The sequence below is a fragment of the Limanda limanda genome, chromosome 18 (assembly GCF_963576545.1).
Source record: "Limanda limanda chromosome 18, fLimLim1.1, whole genome shotgun sequence".
NCBI lineage: Eukaryota > Metazoa > Chordata > Actinopteri > Pleuronectiformes > Pleuronectidae > Limanda > Limanda limanda.
This window is the reverse complement of record NC_083653.1, coordinates 14,857,611-14,876,857: the sequence shown is the minus strand read 5'-3', so window position 1 is coordinate 14,876,857 and position 19,247 is coordinate 14,857,611. Positions and strand designations below refer to the sequence as shown.

Sequence of the window (19,247 nt, the reverse complement as noted above, 5' to 3'; positions counted from 1 at the left end):
ATTCAAATAATAGAATAAGCCGTATATAAATCTATTTTAAAATGAGTTAATACAGTAATATAGAACAAGCTCTCAGTAGAGACACAGACACTTCATCTAATTCATATGCAATAAAATCAGACAGAGCCATAAAAAGACAGCCAGCACAGTAATGTGTGCCAAGTGTCTCGGGCGCTTCATTATCATCCAGCAGTCAGATCGTAACGTTGCTTAAATATTATCAGTTTGAGGTGATTCCCAGAGATTTCAAGTGTTTGCTCAGGCCACGTGCTCCCTCCACTTGGCTTCCTGTCAAAACAGACCACGCCCCCTCCACGCAGTGACGACATGCCATATTATTTGTCTCCATTTAATCTGGCTACTCCCACTGAGATTACAAATCTGTCCCTTTCACCGTTTAACAAGGTGCTTTAATTTCAGAGGCAATGATTTACGCAAAAAAAACAAAGTACATTGAACTGATTGGGTCTACTGAACGAGTGTGTTCTTGTTGCTCTTGGACGATAACTAAGTGTAAAATTAATTAAACAGAAAACAAAATTCCCAATTTAAATTCAGTGTCTTTTAATGATCTTTTTAAAAACAATGAGTAGATTCTCCGACCAGTTGTGTTTGTTCTAGAGGAAAAGTGTTCGATCCCCATTCACAAAGGGTATATCAATTCTGTCTCAAAACATTGACAGATTGAAGTGTGCCGTGATAAATGCATATACTTTTTATTAATTTCAAAAGGCCACATGACTTTTCACATTTTCAACTTATAACTCACAAGAATTAGGACAACCAGTGTTTCCAAAATCCCTCTTAGGAAAGATATAGTGATTAAAAAAAGAAATACATTATGTACAGGTTGTTTTTACAGTTACAGGGCAAACCGCCTCTTGATTGCTTGTGACACCTCAGGTTTATGTATTATTGAACTAAATCCCCAAATAAAGATCAATACAAGTCAGATATACTAAAAGAACCATAAAGTGCTCCTACAGATGATTTTCACTGTTGGTGACAAAGAAGGAATTCTAATGAGGAAATACGCATTAGACTAGCTCTTAACAAAAATAAAAAAACCTATTAACATTTAGGTTTCACATAGTTAATGACACAGTGGATTGTCTAATTCTATTCAGGAAACAGACATTTAATTCACACTGGAAGGCTGAAGATTAATTAATGTCATCTGTACGGCTTAATATTCATTTGCATATGACAGATTAGTTATAAATGACTTCAACAAAAACAATCTGAATTTATCTTAGTATTGTTTTTGAAAAGAAATAAACATGAGAGTCAGCGTCAATTAAAGAGGAAATTTACCAAAGAAAATATCAAAACTAAATTTCATTCATACATTCAGCAGGTCACGTAATGCTTTCTCTTCTTTATACCAGCAAACGAAAATGGGCGAGACTTCTCATACAATTAACAAAAAACACTGCAAAAGCCTCCACACAGCAAGAAAAACCACACATTGGAAACACAACCACGGCGGAAGCGAGTGACAACCTATGCTGACAATGAAACAAGCATTACTTACTGTCGTCAATTCATTGAAACACACACAAACCAGTCGCCACTTAAATTAGATGCCTGTCTATTTGAGGCGTTACGGTACAGGTGCATAATTCATTTTATGGAGGCTCAAGTAACACCTCACATAGACAAGCTTCACATTTTAAGCAGGCTTGACTAGGTTTTCAGGAACAACAACTCTGCTCATTTCATTGTCAATATCCGTCATCGCTCAAACTGTGGTGATAGTTTTTTTGGCAGTTGTGCTGTGGCCCTTGCATTTGTGTTTTCCGTAAATGTGCTAGTGTGAGACGTCTCGGCCACCGTATAAACAGCCCCGTCTCTACAGTATGAAGGAGGTCCACTGAGTTGTGTGCTGACTCGTACAGAAAAGAGCAGCATCTAGTGTTGGTCTCTGGTCCTTTGGATTTAAACACAGGCACGTTTGGTGAGGCTTTAAAGACAAGCCCCCTCTACATGTGTAAGACTCGGAGGATGACGGTCAGACAGGCGTGTCTGCCTCAGAGAGGGATGTGGTTCCAGTGTGAGACTGAGGTTAAATAATCGTGTGCGTTGGTTATTGTAGCGGCAGGGAGTTAAGGGAACTACTCAGATTCCAGCTCGAGTTCCAGCTCTTTCTCTAAATCGATCCACGAACGTCTCTTGGCACTGGGGAGGTCCTTTCCTAAAGCACCACGTGTTAACGGCCGTGATGCGTTTTGCCCGCCTAGTGAGGCAGTATTGGTATCATGGCCTCTAAAAAGGTTTGACAGTCTGACAGGGCTGTCCTCGTTGGATTTAGAAACACCTGTTCTCCTCTGTCCAGCCGGAAGCCACATCTCTACCGGGTCCCTCTGCTTCGGAGGCCGTCCTCTGCCTCTTTTCACCGGGACAGGACTGCCTGCTGCATCACTGGCCACTGCTGGGCGGACCGCTGCTCGTTTCTTGGTCAATCCCAAAGAAACCTTTTTACCTTGTCTTTCTTCGACCAGAGGAGCTGTTGCACTGTCACTGACTGGTTTCCTGGTCTCGTCTACCACAGGGAACGGTTGGGCAGCGACGCAGTTCTTTGGAGGCCTGCCTCTGCGGCGTAATATTTCAAGAGGTTTGGATTTAGATTTAGATTTAGCATCATAAAACTCTTGCATACAGTTTAATCTAAAGGGAGCAGCTGGCAGTGTTTTGCTCAAACCTTCCACTGTGCCCCCCTTCTGGTTGTCCTGCACAGCCACTGAAGGGATGATAATGGATTTGTTACGGAGGGTGAACTCAAACATGGGATTGAGTTTACATGGAGACTTTGGATCGGAGTTTAATGATGTAGTCGTTTCCTCCAGAGCATGGCTGCTCTCTGAGGCCGAGGCTGGGTTGGATGAAGACAGGCTCTTCTCCTGGTTGTTGGATTCCACATCAGACGGCATACCAGCTAAAGTGCTAATCCCATTCACTCCTGTCTTCAGCTTTGCCTCCATTAGCATGAGAGTAAAGAAGCCTGGAGAAGCTGTGAGAAGATAAACAAAATATGCATTTAATCAAATGATAATTGGAAATTTAAAAGAAACATAAGACCTGAATAACTAATAATAATACTAATAAACTGTATTTATACAGCACTCTTCAAAAACCAGTATACAAAGTGTTTCATGGATTTCTTACGCAATGCAAGAACTTACTTGGCTTCATGGATGAGGGAAGTATGAGTCTGCTGGTATTAGAGCGAATCAGAGGAAGTGGAACGGACCGTAAACGACCATTGAAGGCCTTTTTGGGTTTGGGTGATTTAGTTACAGGGGTTGCAGTGGTTGGAGGGATGTCTTTACCTGCCGGGACCTGAGACTGTAAATTAGGCACAGTACCCTTGGCTAGAGCTCCAGGCTTTTTCCGAGTCTCTCCCTGGGATAAGAGTGCGGTGAGGTCAGCCTTGGCAGGCGTGGACGCAGCCTGAGGATGAGGCAGTGGTGTGGACACGGGTTTGGGAAGGTTTTCAATGGATTGGGTTGGGCTCAACAGGGGTTGTGCATTTGTTGGGGCAGCAGTTTTGTGTGGCTGCACCTCAGATTGAGTTGTGATGAAGTCACAATGTAACAGGGGCATGCGCTGGGACTTGGAGGCTGCGTTTTGCAGAAAAGCAGCTCTGGACTGGAGGAGCTGGGAAAAGAATGGACTCCATTTCTTCGCCTTCTCTCTCATTTTATGCCTATTGCAGATGTCTCTCAGCTTGTGTTTGATCAGATTCTCGGACTTGCCTAAAAAATGGTGACATTTCACATGAAACAAGTTTCAGTGAAGGCAGCCAAAATACACACACACACACAACTTAACATGAACGGCTGCATTTTATTTATATTTAAAATGTCAACTTGCAGGAACAAAAACTGTACATACCAGACAAAATGGAGAGCTTATTCAGATAGTCTGACTGTAACTGAGCCAAATATCTCTTCTTCTCCTCGAGGAACTGGGACTTCTCAGCTAAGTCTTGGATTTCCTTCACGGCCTGCAAACACAGAACCCCCCAGAAAAGACAGTGAAGATGGTAACAGCGCTGTGAATGGATTATCCTGTCAGACTACAATTATGCATTTGTAAATTTGTTTATTTGCAGTTTGTGTGGGCAGCCAAGCACAAATCTACAACATGCATAGTTATTTGGAATGTGGTGTAAAACGATCCCGTATTCTTATTCTCTATTACTTGTTTCCAAAACACATTGAAGCACAAACATCTTGTGCACTTTGGAGGACTTCGATGAATCTGTTTCTGTCCCCAAATCACAACACATAACGTAAAATTTAGAAAGTATTAACTTACGTGACTGTATTTCTAGAGTCGTCCCAAATAACTGTCTTTAACTGACTTTTGAAAATGTTATTTATATAAAATGTTGGAGATTGTTTTCCCCTTGAAAATAACAAATTAGAGTTTATGTCAGCAAGTAACGAGAAGGTAGGATCATTGGGTCATTTTCAATGGTACACTCGGGGGGAAGGGGGGGATACACAGCTAATATAAAAGTGCTTTTATTCTCCATGTTTGTCGGCCACCATAATTGGTGAGGATATTGTGGAACTGACCATTGAGAGAAGGTGGAGTCTGGGGGGCTTGATGCCAACGAGGTCACCACAAAGGATGGTCTGGAGCTTGTCAAAGAGGATCCGCTGATCAGAGCGTCTCAGCCTTTCTAGCACCGTGTGGCTCTTTTGCTTCCTTTTGATCCGTTCTTCCTGGGGGGAGTGACAGCAGAGACAGCAGAGATAATGAGCAACACTTGCAAAACCAACACGACCCTTCACTTAAAAAGTCATGGAAAAGTGATTTTAGAAATGGTCGGTTGCGAGTACCTGGGTGCTGGGTTCCGTTTCAGGTACAAGACTGGACTGGAAGAGACTGGAATCGCAGAAAAGAATTAAAAAAAAATCTTCAAAACCTCTTAAGAGTACAATTCAAACTTAACACACTTCTTTATATATCTTTTCATTCACAAGCACACATATTCTTACCATGAGTCCTGTAATGTTTTCATAGCAGCCTCCTTCATTTGTCCGATGGCTATTTGTTGTCTTACTTCCTCTACTGTCTCAATGTCCAATAGCTCCTCCTGAAGAAACAACATTCACAATGTTGTTTAAGCTGTGACTACAGGTTGATGTTTTTCTTAAGTTCATATAATTCACATTTTACATTTCAAAACCAATTTACGCTATATAATAAATATTTCTTTAACATACGTCTTCGTCGTCTCCCTCCCAACAATAGTCCGAGTCTTCAGAGCTTAGGCGTTCTGAGGTGTAATCCATGTTTGATTCCAACCGTCTCCTGTTGGCGTCATAATCTGGAGACATCTTTTCACCACATACCAGGTCAGAGGAGGAGCAAGGCTCTAATGATGTACTACTTGAGAAAGTGTCCAAACCGAGCCAGTTTGCATCCCAACTAAGTAATTGTCTATTATTAAACAAGCCATCTTGTTGTGGGGGAGTTATATTTTTAGCAGCGGTCATGTTTGAAGTCTTTACAGTTTGTGATGGTTGTGTAGCCTCATTAGATCCAGGCCTTGGGAGGTCAATGAGGGTGAAGCCCCCAGGCAAGACCACTCCTGGTGGATTCTGGCCTCTGGTGCTCTCATTGGCTGGAGGGCAGATCCTGAAAGAATAAGTCCCACTCTGATCAAGGAAGCTGGGGCTTTTCAGGGCGGGGGAGACGCTGAGAGAGACCGGCGAAGACTTGGAGCTGTTCTGGACGTGACTGACTGAGCTGAGGTGGCTTGACATGAACTGCTTGACAGGGATAACGTTGGATGAGTTTTGTGAATGCTGTGGGAAGGTGGTGGATCTTTTTCTCCAGGAGTCGAGATGCAACGGAACTGAAGGAACAGAAAAATGCGAGGCAGAGCAGTGAGACGAAGAAATAATGATCCTGCTTGATTAGAGACATTCAAAGAATGTCAATCCTTAAAGAAAAATTATGGCCAACGAATATCATGAAGGTCCGTCCTTGGATTTTCTAATATTGTGAATTGGCAGCAATGTTTAATTAATGCTGATATAACTACAATGCAGCTTTTATCTCAGCCTGTTTATTGTACTTGTAACAGATATATCATGATTAAAATGCACAGAACACAGACAAAGATTTGTGTTCATTTATTTGATCCTAAAATGTATATCAGATACTGGTGCTGCCATCTTGTGCTTTTGACATCATTTGGAGCCAAAGGCTGTGCAGTAGGGATCCTGGTGTGGAGCTGCAGTCAAGCCGATACACACACTCAACCAATCGCGAGTCAGTCTCAGCTATCATTAAGTTTCACCCCGTTTTTATAGCATCAAATAACTAATTAAAACTAAACTTATCAGCTATATGAAAAATTAAACACTAAGAACAACATAAAATGACAGGCACTAACTCTGGGGAAAAATGTATTTGACGTATACTTTTGACTTTGTCAGTTTGACCCAGGTCACATCTACTAACATGAATGAAGCAGGGATTGAATGCAACTAGTCACTAGGGGGCTGTCATCTATATAGTTTCAACAATGTGTGTGTGCTAACGAGTAACAACAGAGACGATCTTACCTAATGATTGTACTGCAATCTTCATCTGTGTGGTTCTCCTTGCAGTCATAGTTTGAGGCACTTCAGTGTCTGTGGCTTTCCGATGCAGAGTTCTAGGCTTCTGAGAGTTTTTACGAGAAATGTCAGCGGGAGCATTAAGTCTGCCTGTCACGTATGCTGCAAGGCGGTTAGCTGGATGTAGAGATCCCATACTTCCCAGCAGTAGTCTGGCCTGATTGTAAGATTTGCCATTCACCTGCAAAGATATATATATATATAATGTTAATCTTAACAATTACAAGTACATACTTTACACCCAATCATTATCACCACCGTCAGTCTTAAATACAAGTTAAAAGGTGTTTTTCCTTGAGGCTAACCTGTATAAGTGCAGATGGTTGGCTGCCAGCAGGTTTGGTCCTGGCTTTTAGATTGCCTGCAGGTAAAACTCCACCGAGGAAAGGCGTGACTCCAACCTGCATCTCCAACTCTTCACTGAGGCCGTCATCCTCCTCTGTGTTGGTTTCCCCATCAACAAGCATTTCCTCATCGCTATCTTCACGTTCATCCTCCTCATTATCACTGGCTTTTGATGGTTCACTTATGTGCACCTACAAGAAGTAAAGTAGGAGAATTATATAAACTATATATATATACATCTAAGTAATGAAACAAGGTTAAAACACTACTTAGAAACGACCACTGAGGGCTTACAATATGTAGAAGCTGGTCTATTTTGGTGTACCTGCTGTTCTTTTAAATGGTCATGCAAATAGCTAAGAAATCAAAGCTGTAAGCCTGTCAGTTTAAGTAAAAAAACATCCCAACCATTACTTCTGTATAATTCTTAAAACCAATAGATTACTAATTGGAATCCTACCCTGTAGATGACATTCGGGCCACTGTCAGTTGGCATGGAGATCTTGGTGAGTGGGCTGATGAGGTATGGTCCGATGCGGAAACTCTGAGACAACCTTTGCTCACTCATGCGCCGACATAAAGCTCCTAGGACCATTTTGTGGTCCTTTTTCCACTGACATGATGACTGGATCTGGATCTGCTTCTTTCGTTCATTTTCTGTGGTTTCCTGACCTGTCTTCCCTGAGGGACATAAGGAGATATGGTTATGTATAACAGCAGATATATTCAGTATCATATAGTTGGGTACATCCAGCCAACACAAAGGAAACACTATTTTCAAAGAGTAAGAAAACACAAAACAACAAGATAAGGATTTAAGAAAATGTAGTCTTATTGTCTGTGGTATAACAAACATGATTATATTATGTTTTAATTCGCCCATGTACATTTCTTTACCTGTTTTCTTTACAGTACTTGCATGGTATCTCTGTGGGTTGTCAGTGGTTGTCTTGTGTTTTCTGCTTTTAAACTCTCTGACACGAGCACATGCCATGCCATCCCAGTATTTATACTCTGGCTCTTTGTCCTCCTCTCCAATCTGAAATAATACAAATTCCAATAAATTTTAAAAAACGAAAAGGGCACAGACTTTTTTATATAAAACTTACAGTAAATACATAGCAATATTTACAAGAATCTAATGAATAAATCAAGAGCTTTTAGTACAAACATTTGGAAAAGCTTCAATTAAATCCAATAAAAAAATTACTTTTATAATTTACCTGCTGTTTTATACGAGATGCACTGCTGTGTTTCACGTTCTTTGCACGGACAAAATACTGAGGACTTTCAGGGACGAAGAGCGGCTCTGCATCCTCATCACTAATGTCGCGTTTCCACAGTTTATGAGGGTGGGAGCCTGGGCAAGGTTGAACCACATGTTGCGTATTAGTCATAGCTGAGAAAGGACAAAAGCATGTGGTTAACACTTGTGAGTTACTGAGGGTTGCCACCAAACTGAGCAGAATGAGAACAGACGTCCAAATAAATCAAAAGCCATACATATTGAAACAACCATTTAGGGGTCAGAATGAAAATACATTAATGATATACAAAATCTTACAGTAAACGGGTTGGATCTCTGGTTCCCTCTCCCCAGCAGAAATGTGCTTGGTGATCTTGCGTTTTAAGCAGGCACAACCAAACATGCATTCAGGCCGGCGGCAGTGGAGAGGACCTCTGTTCAGATTCTGCAGACTGGAACACACACAGCCCAGTCTGCAGAACTCCTGACTACATTCTGGTCTGGTGTCTTTAGACTGTGGATCTAAAGGTTCCTTCTGGCCCGAAAAATGCATCTGATTGAAAGGAAAGGAGAAGACAGACAACACCTCTTAATCTCTGATTTAGATTTTACATTACAAAAACAAGAATGACTTTTTACATGACACAAAAAATACATCATAAGAGACACAGCCCGTCATTGGTATCAAATTATTGTACAAACACAGTATTTCATATACCTGTTTTGTCAGGATTACAGACAGAGCCACATTCAGCCTGTCTGGAGTCAGCTGCGTTCTTCTCAGACCCTTGTTCAGGGCTCCAGCCTCCATTTGCAACAGTTTGACCTCAAACTTGAGTAAGCTCCCCGGTCTTTGTGTTACACCCTTGTTCTGCCTAAATCTCGCTGGCTGGTGTGTAGATGATCTGAAGAGAGAGAAAGCATGTTAACATTGTTCTACAAACACAGACATACTCTACAAGGAAGACAAGTGGGCTAAGCAAGAAATAAGCTCAGGAGTTACTCTTACTAAAAATTTAAGACTAAACACATTTGATAAAAGCTGTGAAACTGTAAATGGCCATTACAAGAACGGTTCTATCTTATTCACTTTTTGTTAGGTCAATACATATGTTTGTTGTAAAGGACTTGGGGGGGCTTAGGGGACGCCGTTTCAAGTCGAATAGGACACCACACGAGCAGTATGCAGGCGTGTGTTATGATTTTTATGTTGTTTTATTACGTCTGAAGTGTGTATCACCAGTCACTTCAGTTGTATTGGACTCAGCTTCAACAAAGTATACCCCTGAGACTCAAGAAGTGTTCAGTAGACTCAAACACTTCACCCATCCCTCCATCGGCAAAGTGGTGAGTAGATTAGTGAATTTAAATGTTTTGGTAAACTATCCCTTTAATAGAGCTGATATGTTGAACGTTAATTAAATTTGATTAAACAGGCAACCAGCACTCTGTAGCAGCGGTTGCTAGGACTCATCAACGCAAGTTTACGGTTCTGTGAACTGAGTGAAGCATCACCAAACTTTGAATCAAAAGGTGAACAGCTCTTTATGCAGAAGCGGTGGCGCTGTTTTGGTTTCTGTAGACTGCAGCTCTATAACTGCAGGGCAGGTTTACAATTTCAGAAAGAAAGCAGCAACCAGCATTGCCAAAGGTTGAGGTAAAAGTCCATTCCAAACAGGCAGGTTTAGAACAGGCAATGCACAAGTAAATGAAAGAACTGCATCTCAGAAGCCCAAGGTTTCAACAAGTTAAATATAGGACCTTTTTATAGACCGTAATGAATGAAATGTAACATCTATGTCAAGTACGACAGATATAAAAAGGGTCACAGAAATACTTACACTCCATAATTTAAGATAATATGAAGTAGCAGACTAGGAAATAACCCCTCGATACACAACCTAATCTCGCAAACAGCATCCACGGCCAAGCCAAGTGAATTGAGATCAATTTTGACCAAGGAGTCAAGGACTCGGTTATCAGTTCCACATTGGTCTCATTCATAGTTTTACAACAGTGTGCCAATTTTCAGCACTGAAATAAAATAAAATAAAACCGTAGACTAACACGTTCTTGCGTACCTGTGTGAAACAGCACTAGACCCAGAAGCAGCCTTTGCAGCATCTGACGGTGTGGACGGAGATTTGGCTTGAACAGGTTTGGCAGGGCTTGGAAGAGGAGGAGCCGATGACCTCACGGCAGAGTAGAGGGGGGGTTTGTGGGAGAGCGGGCAGGGTTTGTTGGGAGCAGGCTTCCGATGCTTGAGCATGCTGTCCAGGGTCTTCACGTAGCTGGAGCCTTTAGCGGGCACCTGATAGGCCACTGAGTCCTCTGGGTACATGGAGAAGGCAGCAGCCCGCTCACTGATTTGCTTAGCTTCGCTTTCCAAGTACTCATCCAACATGTCGCTGCAGAAGGCAGATAGGTTCTTTTGTAATCCTTTTGGAGAGGAAGAATAAAGAGACTTTAATTTATCAACGGGGAATAATGATTCAGACACTAATATATTCAGCTGGTTTCAGTTCAGTTAATCTTTTAGTAATTACAATGACTATACTAATCCCACTGAATGATAAAAGGGACACAGAAGATACTACAACAAGGTGAACAAGCCTCACCATCACTGTGAAAAGATGATTCTTTGTTGTTTTTTATGAACTTGTTTTTCCATCCTTTTATTTTTGTCACGTCACTTGTCTTCCCTGTCCTGGAGATGAAGGGTAGTCCTTTCTCTGTGAAGCAAATATTCTGTGTAAGTCTTCAGTTAAAGGACAAAGCACACTAATGAAAAAAACTTCACAGTGTGGGGTTTAAGTGCTACTTAGGCAACAGATTTCTCTACAGTTATTCTCATTATTTCAGAATACAATGTGTTAATTGACAGAAATTAAAATCCTGAAAATGCTAAAGTTGAGCCGCAATCCTTGATAGAAAAAACTGTGACAAGGGAACAAGATTGGAACTACGAATAACCACTGCCTCTGTTTTATTGTATTAATGTATAATTATCAGGGGATGTGTGTAAATAACACTGTGAATACTTAATAATGACTTAGGTTTAAGGGTGCGTTTGTTTCAGCACCTTAGGTCTTAATGGGATAAATCTAGTCCATTGATCAATGTAACACTTCGATCCAATGAGAACAAAGCGGAGGTGTCCTGGGAACCACACAGAGCCAGACCCTCCGGACTTGTTTGTTTTCGTATTTCGGTCTGGTGTGCTTGCAACACAGACATTCAACTTCAAAACTATTTCTAGGCTATTTTCTTAAACTTCTTGAGCTTCTGTTTCAGTCATACACGGCTCTAATCTCATATTTGTAATCACCATTATCTCTGTTCCGATGAAGTTGGCTTCTGAGCAATGACCCTGTTCTTAAGCTAGAGTTATTTTTTCTGCATCTGCAAATACGTAAGCAAAGGCCTGCAAGGTTCACCATGACATACATTTTGTCATCACATTGCAAGGCTTTGTGTGGACATCAGATTACACTCTGATCGGTTGTGTCTACAAATCATAAAAAATCTCTTGACTATCTTTATGTCAAGGGTGGAAACAGAGCAAACAAGTACAAACAAGACACACCTGCACAGTCACTACACTTAACTTATTAAAAAACATTTAATTAGATGTTTCAGAACTTAAAGTATCAGGTTTTTATATCAAAGTTTGTGGAGAATTCAGATTCAGATGATAATTCATCTACAAATGTGCTGAAAATGTTCATAAAGTCCTTACACAAACTGAAAACATTTGATATGATTGGATAACTAACATTGAAAGTTTCAGCTGACATTATTGACAGGCTATAAGCAAATTGGACAGAGAAACTATGACTTTTAACCTCATTCCTAATTCTTTCCCCTTGAAACGGGTGACCATTGGACACAACTTGGCACAACTATGCCTTATGGGCACCAACAACACACACGCTCTTCCAAGTGGACAAGGAAGAAGTATGATAAGAACAACTTCATGTCTGTGGAGTCTGCTGCTGTCTGTGTGCACACCCAACAAGGAGTATAATTGAAGACTTGCGGTGCAACACTATTCAGGAAGTTGAGCCCGAGGCTGCTTGATTAAGGGTCTATGATCCTATATTCTCTTTTATTACACATGTTAAAGTTAAATCTTGGGGTTTACTTGCTTTACTCAATTTCTTATTATGGCAACACTGGCACAAATTGTGTGTACAATGACAATATACCATATATAAAGTTTGCAAACAGACCAAAATCTGTCCAACTTACCACAGAGAGAGAGCGCAGTGGAGTTTTCAAGTTCTGGTCGATCCGCTGGAGGAAGAGGCAGATGAACTCCCACATACTGCAGGTCAACAGACTTGGTCGAGTTAAGAGAGCTCAGCTTCAACCCAACTATAAAAAGGACAGAAAGGAGCCAGAAAGGAGGCAGAAAATAATAACATTATTTTATTTGGTAAAATCCTGGTCAACCACTGGGATGATTGTGTGTGTTTGTATGAACTCACCTTCCTGCAGCACAGGATGGATGACCTGTCTGTGTTTGAAAACTCTGAGGTCCTGCAGCAGGACGTCCTCCTTTTGAACGATCTTCTCCTCATCAGTCGCTGGGGTCAGCTCCTCTGAAACACACACACACACAAGAGAAATGTTTACAAATCACAACATAAGCACAACATTTGCTTCACTGTTAGTCGAGTAAAATAAAACTAGGTTGTAACAGTATAATAAAGGTTCAAATACAGATCAAAACATGTGAAGAAACAACAATTTCTTTATGTTCACCTGTTTGCTTCAGTGGCTCCTGAGTCGTTGGGGAAACTGGAGATACTGGTGCTGTGCTTTCGGATGGCTTGTTCCTGATGTGAACATCAAGAGCTTCCTGTGAAATCAAAAAAAAAAAGACATTTACAGAACTTAAACCACAGACCACTCATAGTCCTTCTGCTAAAGATAAACAAAATGTCATTTCAGAAATGTGTGCAGCTTCACAGAAAAGTCAACAAGCTCATTTGTTCACTGGATGAGGAACCACACCTGGATTATATTAAATAAATCATAAGAACTCTGCTAATATTTGACGAGCATTCTTTGCTAGTCATTTATGGTGGTTTTACCTTTGAGTTGAATGACACAAACAACAGGCCCTCGACATTGTCCAGCTCTGGTTGCAAAGCGACAGTCAGTGACGGGCTGTGGGCGACCTTGGAAGAGCTGGTAGCTGTAGCCCTCAACTCTTTTCCCCGGGTCACCCAATGTGTGTTTGTCTTCTTCCTTCTCTTGCGGGTCCTCGGCAATGACTCCGGGGTAGACGTTGAGGTAGTGGGAGTCGTGGATATTGCTTCGAGGCTGTGCTGCAACTTAGGGGTTGCAATGTCATCGAGGTTTTCCTCCACGGATTCCACAAGTGGTTGCTGTTCGACAAGCACAAGCTCACCAAGAGCATGCTTGCCTCGTAAGCAGTGGACAAATTGTTGGTTCTTATTAGAAGATGTCGACATTATGGGCTTCAGGACCAGCCGAGTCGGAGGCACATTTGAGACCGAAGCAGGGACGACACGATTCGTTGTGCTGTAAGATACATTGAAGGTAATATTGTTTATTGATAGTAAACATGAAGCAGTTTAAAAGATTTAATGATGATTTCAATAAAAAACATTTTTTAGTTGTAATACATGGGTTGGAGCTATTTAGACAAGCTAATTCCAGTAGTTTAGTTGGCACACATTTCATTTATACTTTATACGTGCATATGTATACATGTCCATATACTTGAGTAAAAGGCTTAAATGCTAATACATGTAACCATAACACAGTCTGAATTGGATCTTATATCTATTGCTGCACTCTGAAACCCATTCTTCTCAATAGCACAAGGACATTTTCATTGCTTGCTTATAGGGCAGCACACAGCTTGGAGAGCTCTCAAGCAAGCTGTGACTAACACTCCAATACAAACGAAGCTTCCAGTCGGGCACGGAATGCACAATGGAGAAAAAAACGATATTGTTAGTGTCTAAATTCCCTGAATAATCTGACATGAATTTATGTGTCTATCAAGACACCAGAAGGGAAGCAGTACAGTGGATACCCATTTTAAATCAAGTAGGTATGTCAGTTGTGTTTTAAGAGTCAGGTAGCTTGTTGTTGGTAGGGAAAATGTCTAAACAAAAAAAAGATGCAAACTCCACCTATAAAGGTCTGAAACCAGCAGCCAGTGCAGCGCAAATTGCTTCTATCTGGAAGGGCAAAGTAAAGCAACTGGATCACAATAAATACTGGTTTAGGATATATTATTATTATGAATACATACATTTTTTTGTTTTAGTGAAGATTGTGTAACAGGTGCTAGCTCAATTGAGTGGTTGGTCTTAGAAAATACTTCACTTTTTAAAGTTGTCAACATTCTGTAAATTTGATTGTTTCTGTACTGCCAGAATTCCCCCCTAATTATTTATTGAAACATGTAATTGGGGTTGATTTACTGAGTTAATACTGTAGTTATAATAACTTAAAAGCAGTGAGTCAGTATGTGTGTTCAACACCAACATAACAATAAAAAAACAATCCAGATTGAAGCGCACTGAACCTGTTTTCAGTTGATAATAACAACTCACATTAATTGGCCTGACTAAGCAAACTGTCGAATGGTTTGTGGGTGGATGACATGACGCATGATTTTTCTGTAATTAAGTGTTAATGTTTATTTAGATGCATTCAACCACTTAAGCAACACATGGATGTGATGCATATTATGGTTCTTTGTTTTAAACTTATGATTTTGTATGAAATATCTGTTATGTTTTGATTATATTTTAAGGTGAATACGCAAAATGTCCTGCGGTGTGACCGTAACATAGGTGAAGCATTAAACTTACATATTAACAAAATAAACCAGAATTATCTGGAGCAGGTAATAACTGCCTTGGCATTATATTGTATATAATGACTTAATTAATATTAGGTTTTAATATGCACAAAACTAGTATATTAGTATTTACAGCAAAATAACTTTCGTAACACAAATGCTGTCCCGTGGCGTGACATGGAAAATCAGATTTTTGAAACGGCAGTTACATGGACAACTATAGGGGCACTTAGTTTATTCCACTACCAGGAACCCCCCCCAGATGTTGGAATGTACTGTGTATGTTGAAAGGTGACTGTTAACCTCTGATTAATTTCATAAATTTCACTCTCTGTCAGACAGTAGTTAAAAATTTGTTTTAAAAAAAATTGTACGTTTTTTTATTTTTTTATTTAATTAAACATATTAAGGTTAAACTGTGTTATTATTCAGTTAGCATAATAGCTAAGGTCAGTCTTGTATAGCAATGACTCAAAATGATGAAAATGTCCTGTGGTGTGACGGCCAGTCACGCCGCAATGAAATTATACAAAAAATCCACGGAACACTAGCAGTTTAAAAAAATGCAGCATTTGAACATTATAATTTCATACAACTGTAATCCTTATTAGAACTTTATTAAAAAAATACTGTTTCACCCTTATTTGTCAACTACCGTTGTAAGAGGAATATGAGTTACAAAGTGACCAAATCAGACAGGACAACAGCAACTTACCTCAGATCCACAGCCTCCTCTTTGCTTTCATTTGGCTCCAACACGTTGAACTGAGCTTCTATCTTTACCATAGATTGAGCCTCTGCGCCGACCCGGACTAGACGAGGGTTGTGTCCGTCCTCCCTGAAGCCTTTTGCAAACGGGTTATGGTTAATTTTCAGCTGCGTGATCCGAAAGTTCTGGTAAGTCGTCACAGCCATGAATTCAGTTTGTGGAAAGGTGAAGGTCATGCTTTCCGGCCCCACAAACACAGGATTATCGGGTGTGGTTGTGACTCCTTCTGGGACAGGTATCACATGTAGCCTTGGAATGTAGCGATGCATGGAGTGTAGGATTATGTGACCGTCCTGGTCTTGGAAATTATTGGTCAGTTTGAGCTTGTAGAAAGAAACCGGGCCGCCCATCCACACCGAGCCTTTGCTGGTTGCGTAATGGTGGGCAAAGGCTCGGATCAGACCCTGGGTCTGGTTTTCAGCTGCTGCAGTGCTCTCCCACTGGGATCTGTTCCAGCGGTATTTGTACTGGTCAGACGGAACCAGGGACAGGACCAGAGTGTAGTGGCCCTCAGGATCTAAGCCAGCCAGACGATAGCGGCAGTACGGAAACATGCGTCGTCCTTGTTTTGTGAGAATCATCTCAGTTCCACAGCTGTTAAACTGCTTCCACACGCTGTTATTATCCAGAGAGACAGTGACACCTTTGAAAGTTAGAACCGTAGGAAAATCCTGCTTTTGTTCTGCACTGCCAAACGGGCTGGATGGCCACTGGGACAACGGTAATGAGTCTGGGATGTTGTCAAGATTTGTCCCTGAGCATTCTAAAGAGTCTGAGGCTGATGCTATGTTTGAGGTAGGTGGGCTGGTTTCAACAGTCCCTTCATGGGTGTTCGATGATGTTAGTGCAGACTTGGCTGGGCTAGCTTCAGCAGGTGAGGAGAGAGCCGAGCTGCAGTCATGACTCGCCATGGACACGGCTCTGTTCTCCATCTCAGTCTCACCAGTGAAATGTATCATAGTGGTAGGAAAAGGAGGTGAAACAAGGATGGCATCAGGAGTAGCTGATGGAGGGACGTCAGCCAGGCCCCCCTTCTCATCCTCCACAGGGGGGTCCTCCATGGACGTGAGCTCAGAGTCTGTCGCCGGCATCACCAACGGATATTGTTATTCCACTTCATTGAATACCTAACGTAAAAAAAAGATGCAAGAATAATAATGTTATTCATTTAGTAGAGTGGCGCTCCGAAGGTACAACATATATTACAGAGATATTAACACACTCCGACAAGACAGAGCATAGAAATCCAAGACAAAAAATGTTGTTTTAAATAATGACAACAGAAATTAAGAGAAGCAATTAGAGCTCAATCAATAAGAGCAAACAGTGGCAGAGAGACAAAGCTGCTAATGATTAATCAACAAATGCAAACAATGATCAGCAATTAGTACCACGTACAATGTGCAGCACTACTCTAAATATCAACCCAAGAAACAAGACAGTCAATATCAAAGCCTTGTTTCTATATTGTACACATTTGGTGGGCATCTGACTCTTGGTTTCTGTGGTTACTAGCTGTATGACTGTGAAATAAAAAAGGCATCCGGGACAAGTTTCGAGATATCTGATCTGCATGATTCATAGAAGAGCTCTTTATGTCAAATAAGAGTCCCATGGAGAATCAAACCATTTCAGAGCGAGTTTAGGATCAGACCATAGCCTCCTGAAAAATAAATTAGCTGCTAATGGAGGAATGATCATTTATTTACAAGGGGGGGGGGGATCACTCATCCTATGTAGAGCTGGTGGAGACTTGTTCACACATTGATGGATACGTAGGGGGAAAAAATAATTGCAATAATTATTGATATTGTTGTATCGCCGAGCCCTTGTGTGGCATGACACTATGAGTAGGCTTCTTTCTTTTGCTTACATTTATGTCTTATGTTTCTTTTATGAGTGTTTTTGTTATTCTTTTATGTTTTTTGTTGTTGTTTGTATTCAGTTGTGTAACTTTGTTTTGAAAAGTGCTAGATGAATAAGATAATATTGTTATACATTATGTACAATATATAACAATATTTAGGCTGTTGTGATATTGTTATTAGGGAAAATGATATTGCGAAGATTAATGTTTTATTTCCCAGCCGTAGTGGCATGACACCGAGAGTAGGTTGATAGGTTGAAATGATTATGAATATGCATATATAACATAACAATAAAAATATTCGACTTTAAATTAAATCTGGTCAGGGTTAAGCCCCTGGAGGAGAAAACTGTAACTACCTCCTTGGGTAAGCACGTTTTAAAATTCGATGACATGTGTCTGATTTTACTTCCATTTTAAAAAAGACAAGTGACTTTAGGGTGTGACTATTTCTCAGTTTGATCATTTATCTCGGCCGTGTGAGGGAGCTGGACTTTGTCTTCCTGGAGCGAGCTGCGAGACCTCTTCGGTGTGACTGACCAATGGCCTGGCAGGGATCACTCAGCTGAGGACATGGCTCCAACGCTCGCACCGGGCCTGTGTTTCTCTAACTACAGATAACACCAGCACCGACACCACGTCTTGTGCTCGGGCTCCCACCTTCAGGAACCTCGACGACGGGAGGTGCCACCGAGGAAACCTGCTCCCTGCCCCACGGTTCATCCCACACGGTCACACCAACACCCAGATGCTGGGCTCCGAGGGGAAGGTGTTAACCGGCCGAGCCAGCTCTCCGAGCGACTTACTCCCGGCGTGTTTACAACGCAAACACACCACTATTCTCCGGGTAACTACGTGAACCATTCAAACATGAAGCCGGGCCGGTGGTGGAAGTTGTTTCACACCCGCTCTAATAACAGCGAGGCGGGGAGGAGAGGAGAGGAAGGCCGTCCGCTCCTCCACTCAGCAAGTTGGGGAAAGTTGCAGGTTTCACCGACGCCTCTCACCTTTCCACCGGGGGTCGGTGCTCCTCGTGGCCGGCGGCGGGGACTGGTTCCCGGGGAAGAGTGTTGACTGTTGCCCGTCCCGTCGGTGGTGCCGAGGCTCGTCGCTGGTCCCTCGAACAGAAACACGACCTGGCAAATGGAGGCCGAGAGCCACGCCACTGTGTGTGTGCTCGTATCGACCGACCGAGCGTGCACGCGGAGGAGTCAAAGCGCATGCACGTAGATCAGCACCCCCCCACCTCTCTCTCTCTCCTCGATGGCGCGCGCGATTCCCGGGTCGCCAGCAGGAGAGCGGGAGTCCGTGCGTGCGAGGACAACAAGTTTGCGTGCGTGTTGTTATATTGACACTCACACACGTACACACACCTGAGACTCTTCCTCTTCACTTGTTTCACCTTTGACGATCACATCTCCGTTCCCCACCTCTCACACACTCACTCCTCTCGGTCCCTCTCACACACAGACACACACACACAGCTACACACACATCCGTGCTCTCGGGTCGTGACGTCACGTGGTCCC

At 41.8% G+C, this 19,247-nt stretch overlaps 1 protein-coding gene across 2 annotated transcripts; it reads right to left on the bottom strand.

The window, feature by feature from the left end:
- Positions 1 to 540: 540 nt before the first annotated feature.
- On the bottom strand, positions 541 to 18,856 carry magl (MAX dimerization protein MGA-like). Of its 2 annotated transcripts, none has more exons than XM_061091682.1 (22): positions 18,726 to 18,856; positions 15,798 to 16,978; positions 13,332 to 13,785; positions 13,000 to 13,096; positions 12,723 to 12,836; positions 12,484 to 12,609; positions 10,851 to 10,964; positions 10,314 to 10,671; positions 8,951 to 9,137; positions 8,551 to 8,785; positions 8,210 to 8,385; positions 7,884 to 8,025; positions 7,447 to 7,667; positions 6,947 to 7,177; positions 6,588 to 6,822; positions 5,238 to 5,872; positions 5,010 to 5,107; positions 4,851 to 4,896; positions 4,584 to 4,733; positions 3,895 to 4,006; positions 3,183 to 3,755; positions 541 to 3,010 (listed from the first exon to the last, which is right to left on the bottom strand). In XM_061091682.1, the coding sequence occupies exons 2-22, from the start codon at positions 16,940 to 16,942 to the stop codon at positions 2,115 to 2,117; spliced, it is 6,345 nt and encodes a 2,114-aa protein (XP_060947665.1). In that variant the 5' UTR covers positions 16,943 to 16,978; positions 18,726 to 18,856; the 3' UTR covers positions 541 to 2,114. The 2 variants fall into 2 exon arrangements, with proteins under 2 accessions (XP_060947665.1, XP_060947666.1); XM_061091683.1 differs by having other exon boundaries at positions 8,210 to 8,346.
- Positions 18,857 to 19,247: the final 391 nt, after the last annotated feature.

What these genes read in the sequence shown, in the direction of transcription:
- magl (XM_061091682.1), bottom strand. Translation starts at nt 16,942, where the DNA reads ATGCCGGCGACAGACTCTGAGCTCACGTCCATGGAGGACCCCCCTGTG. An exon ending in ATCATCTTTTCACAGTGATG is followed by an intron (nt 10,672 to 10,850) that starts GTGAGGCTTGTT and finishes CCTCTCCAAAAG; the next exon opens with GATTACAAAAGAACCTATCT. An exon ending in AAAACATTACAGGACTCATG is followed by an intron (nt 4,897 to 5,009) that starts GTAAGAATATGT and finishes CTGCGATTCCAG; the next exon opens with TCTCTTCCAGTCCAGTCTTG.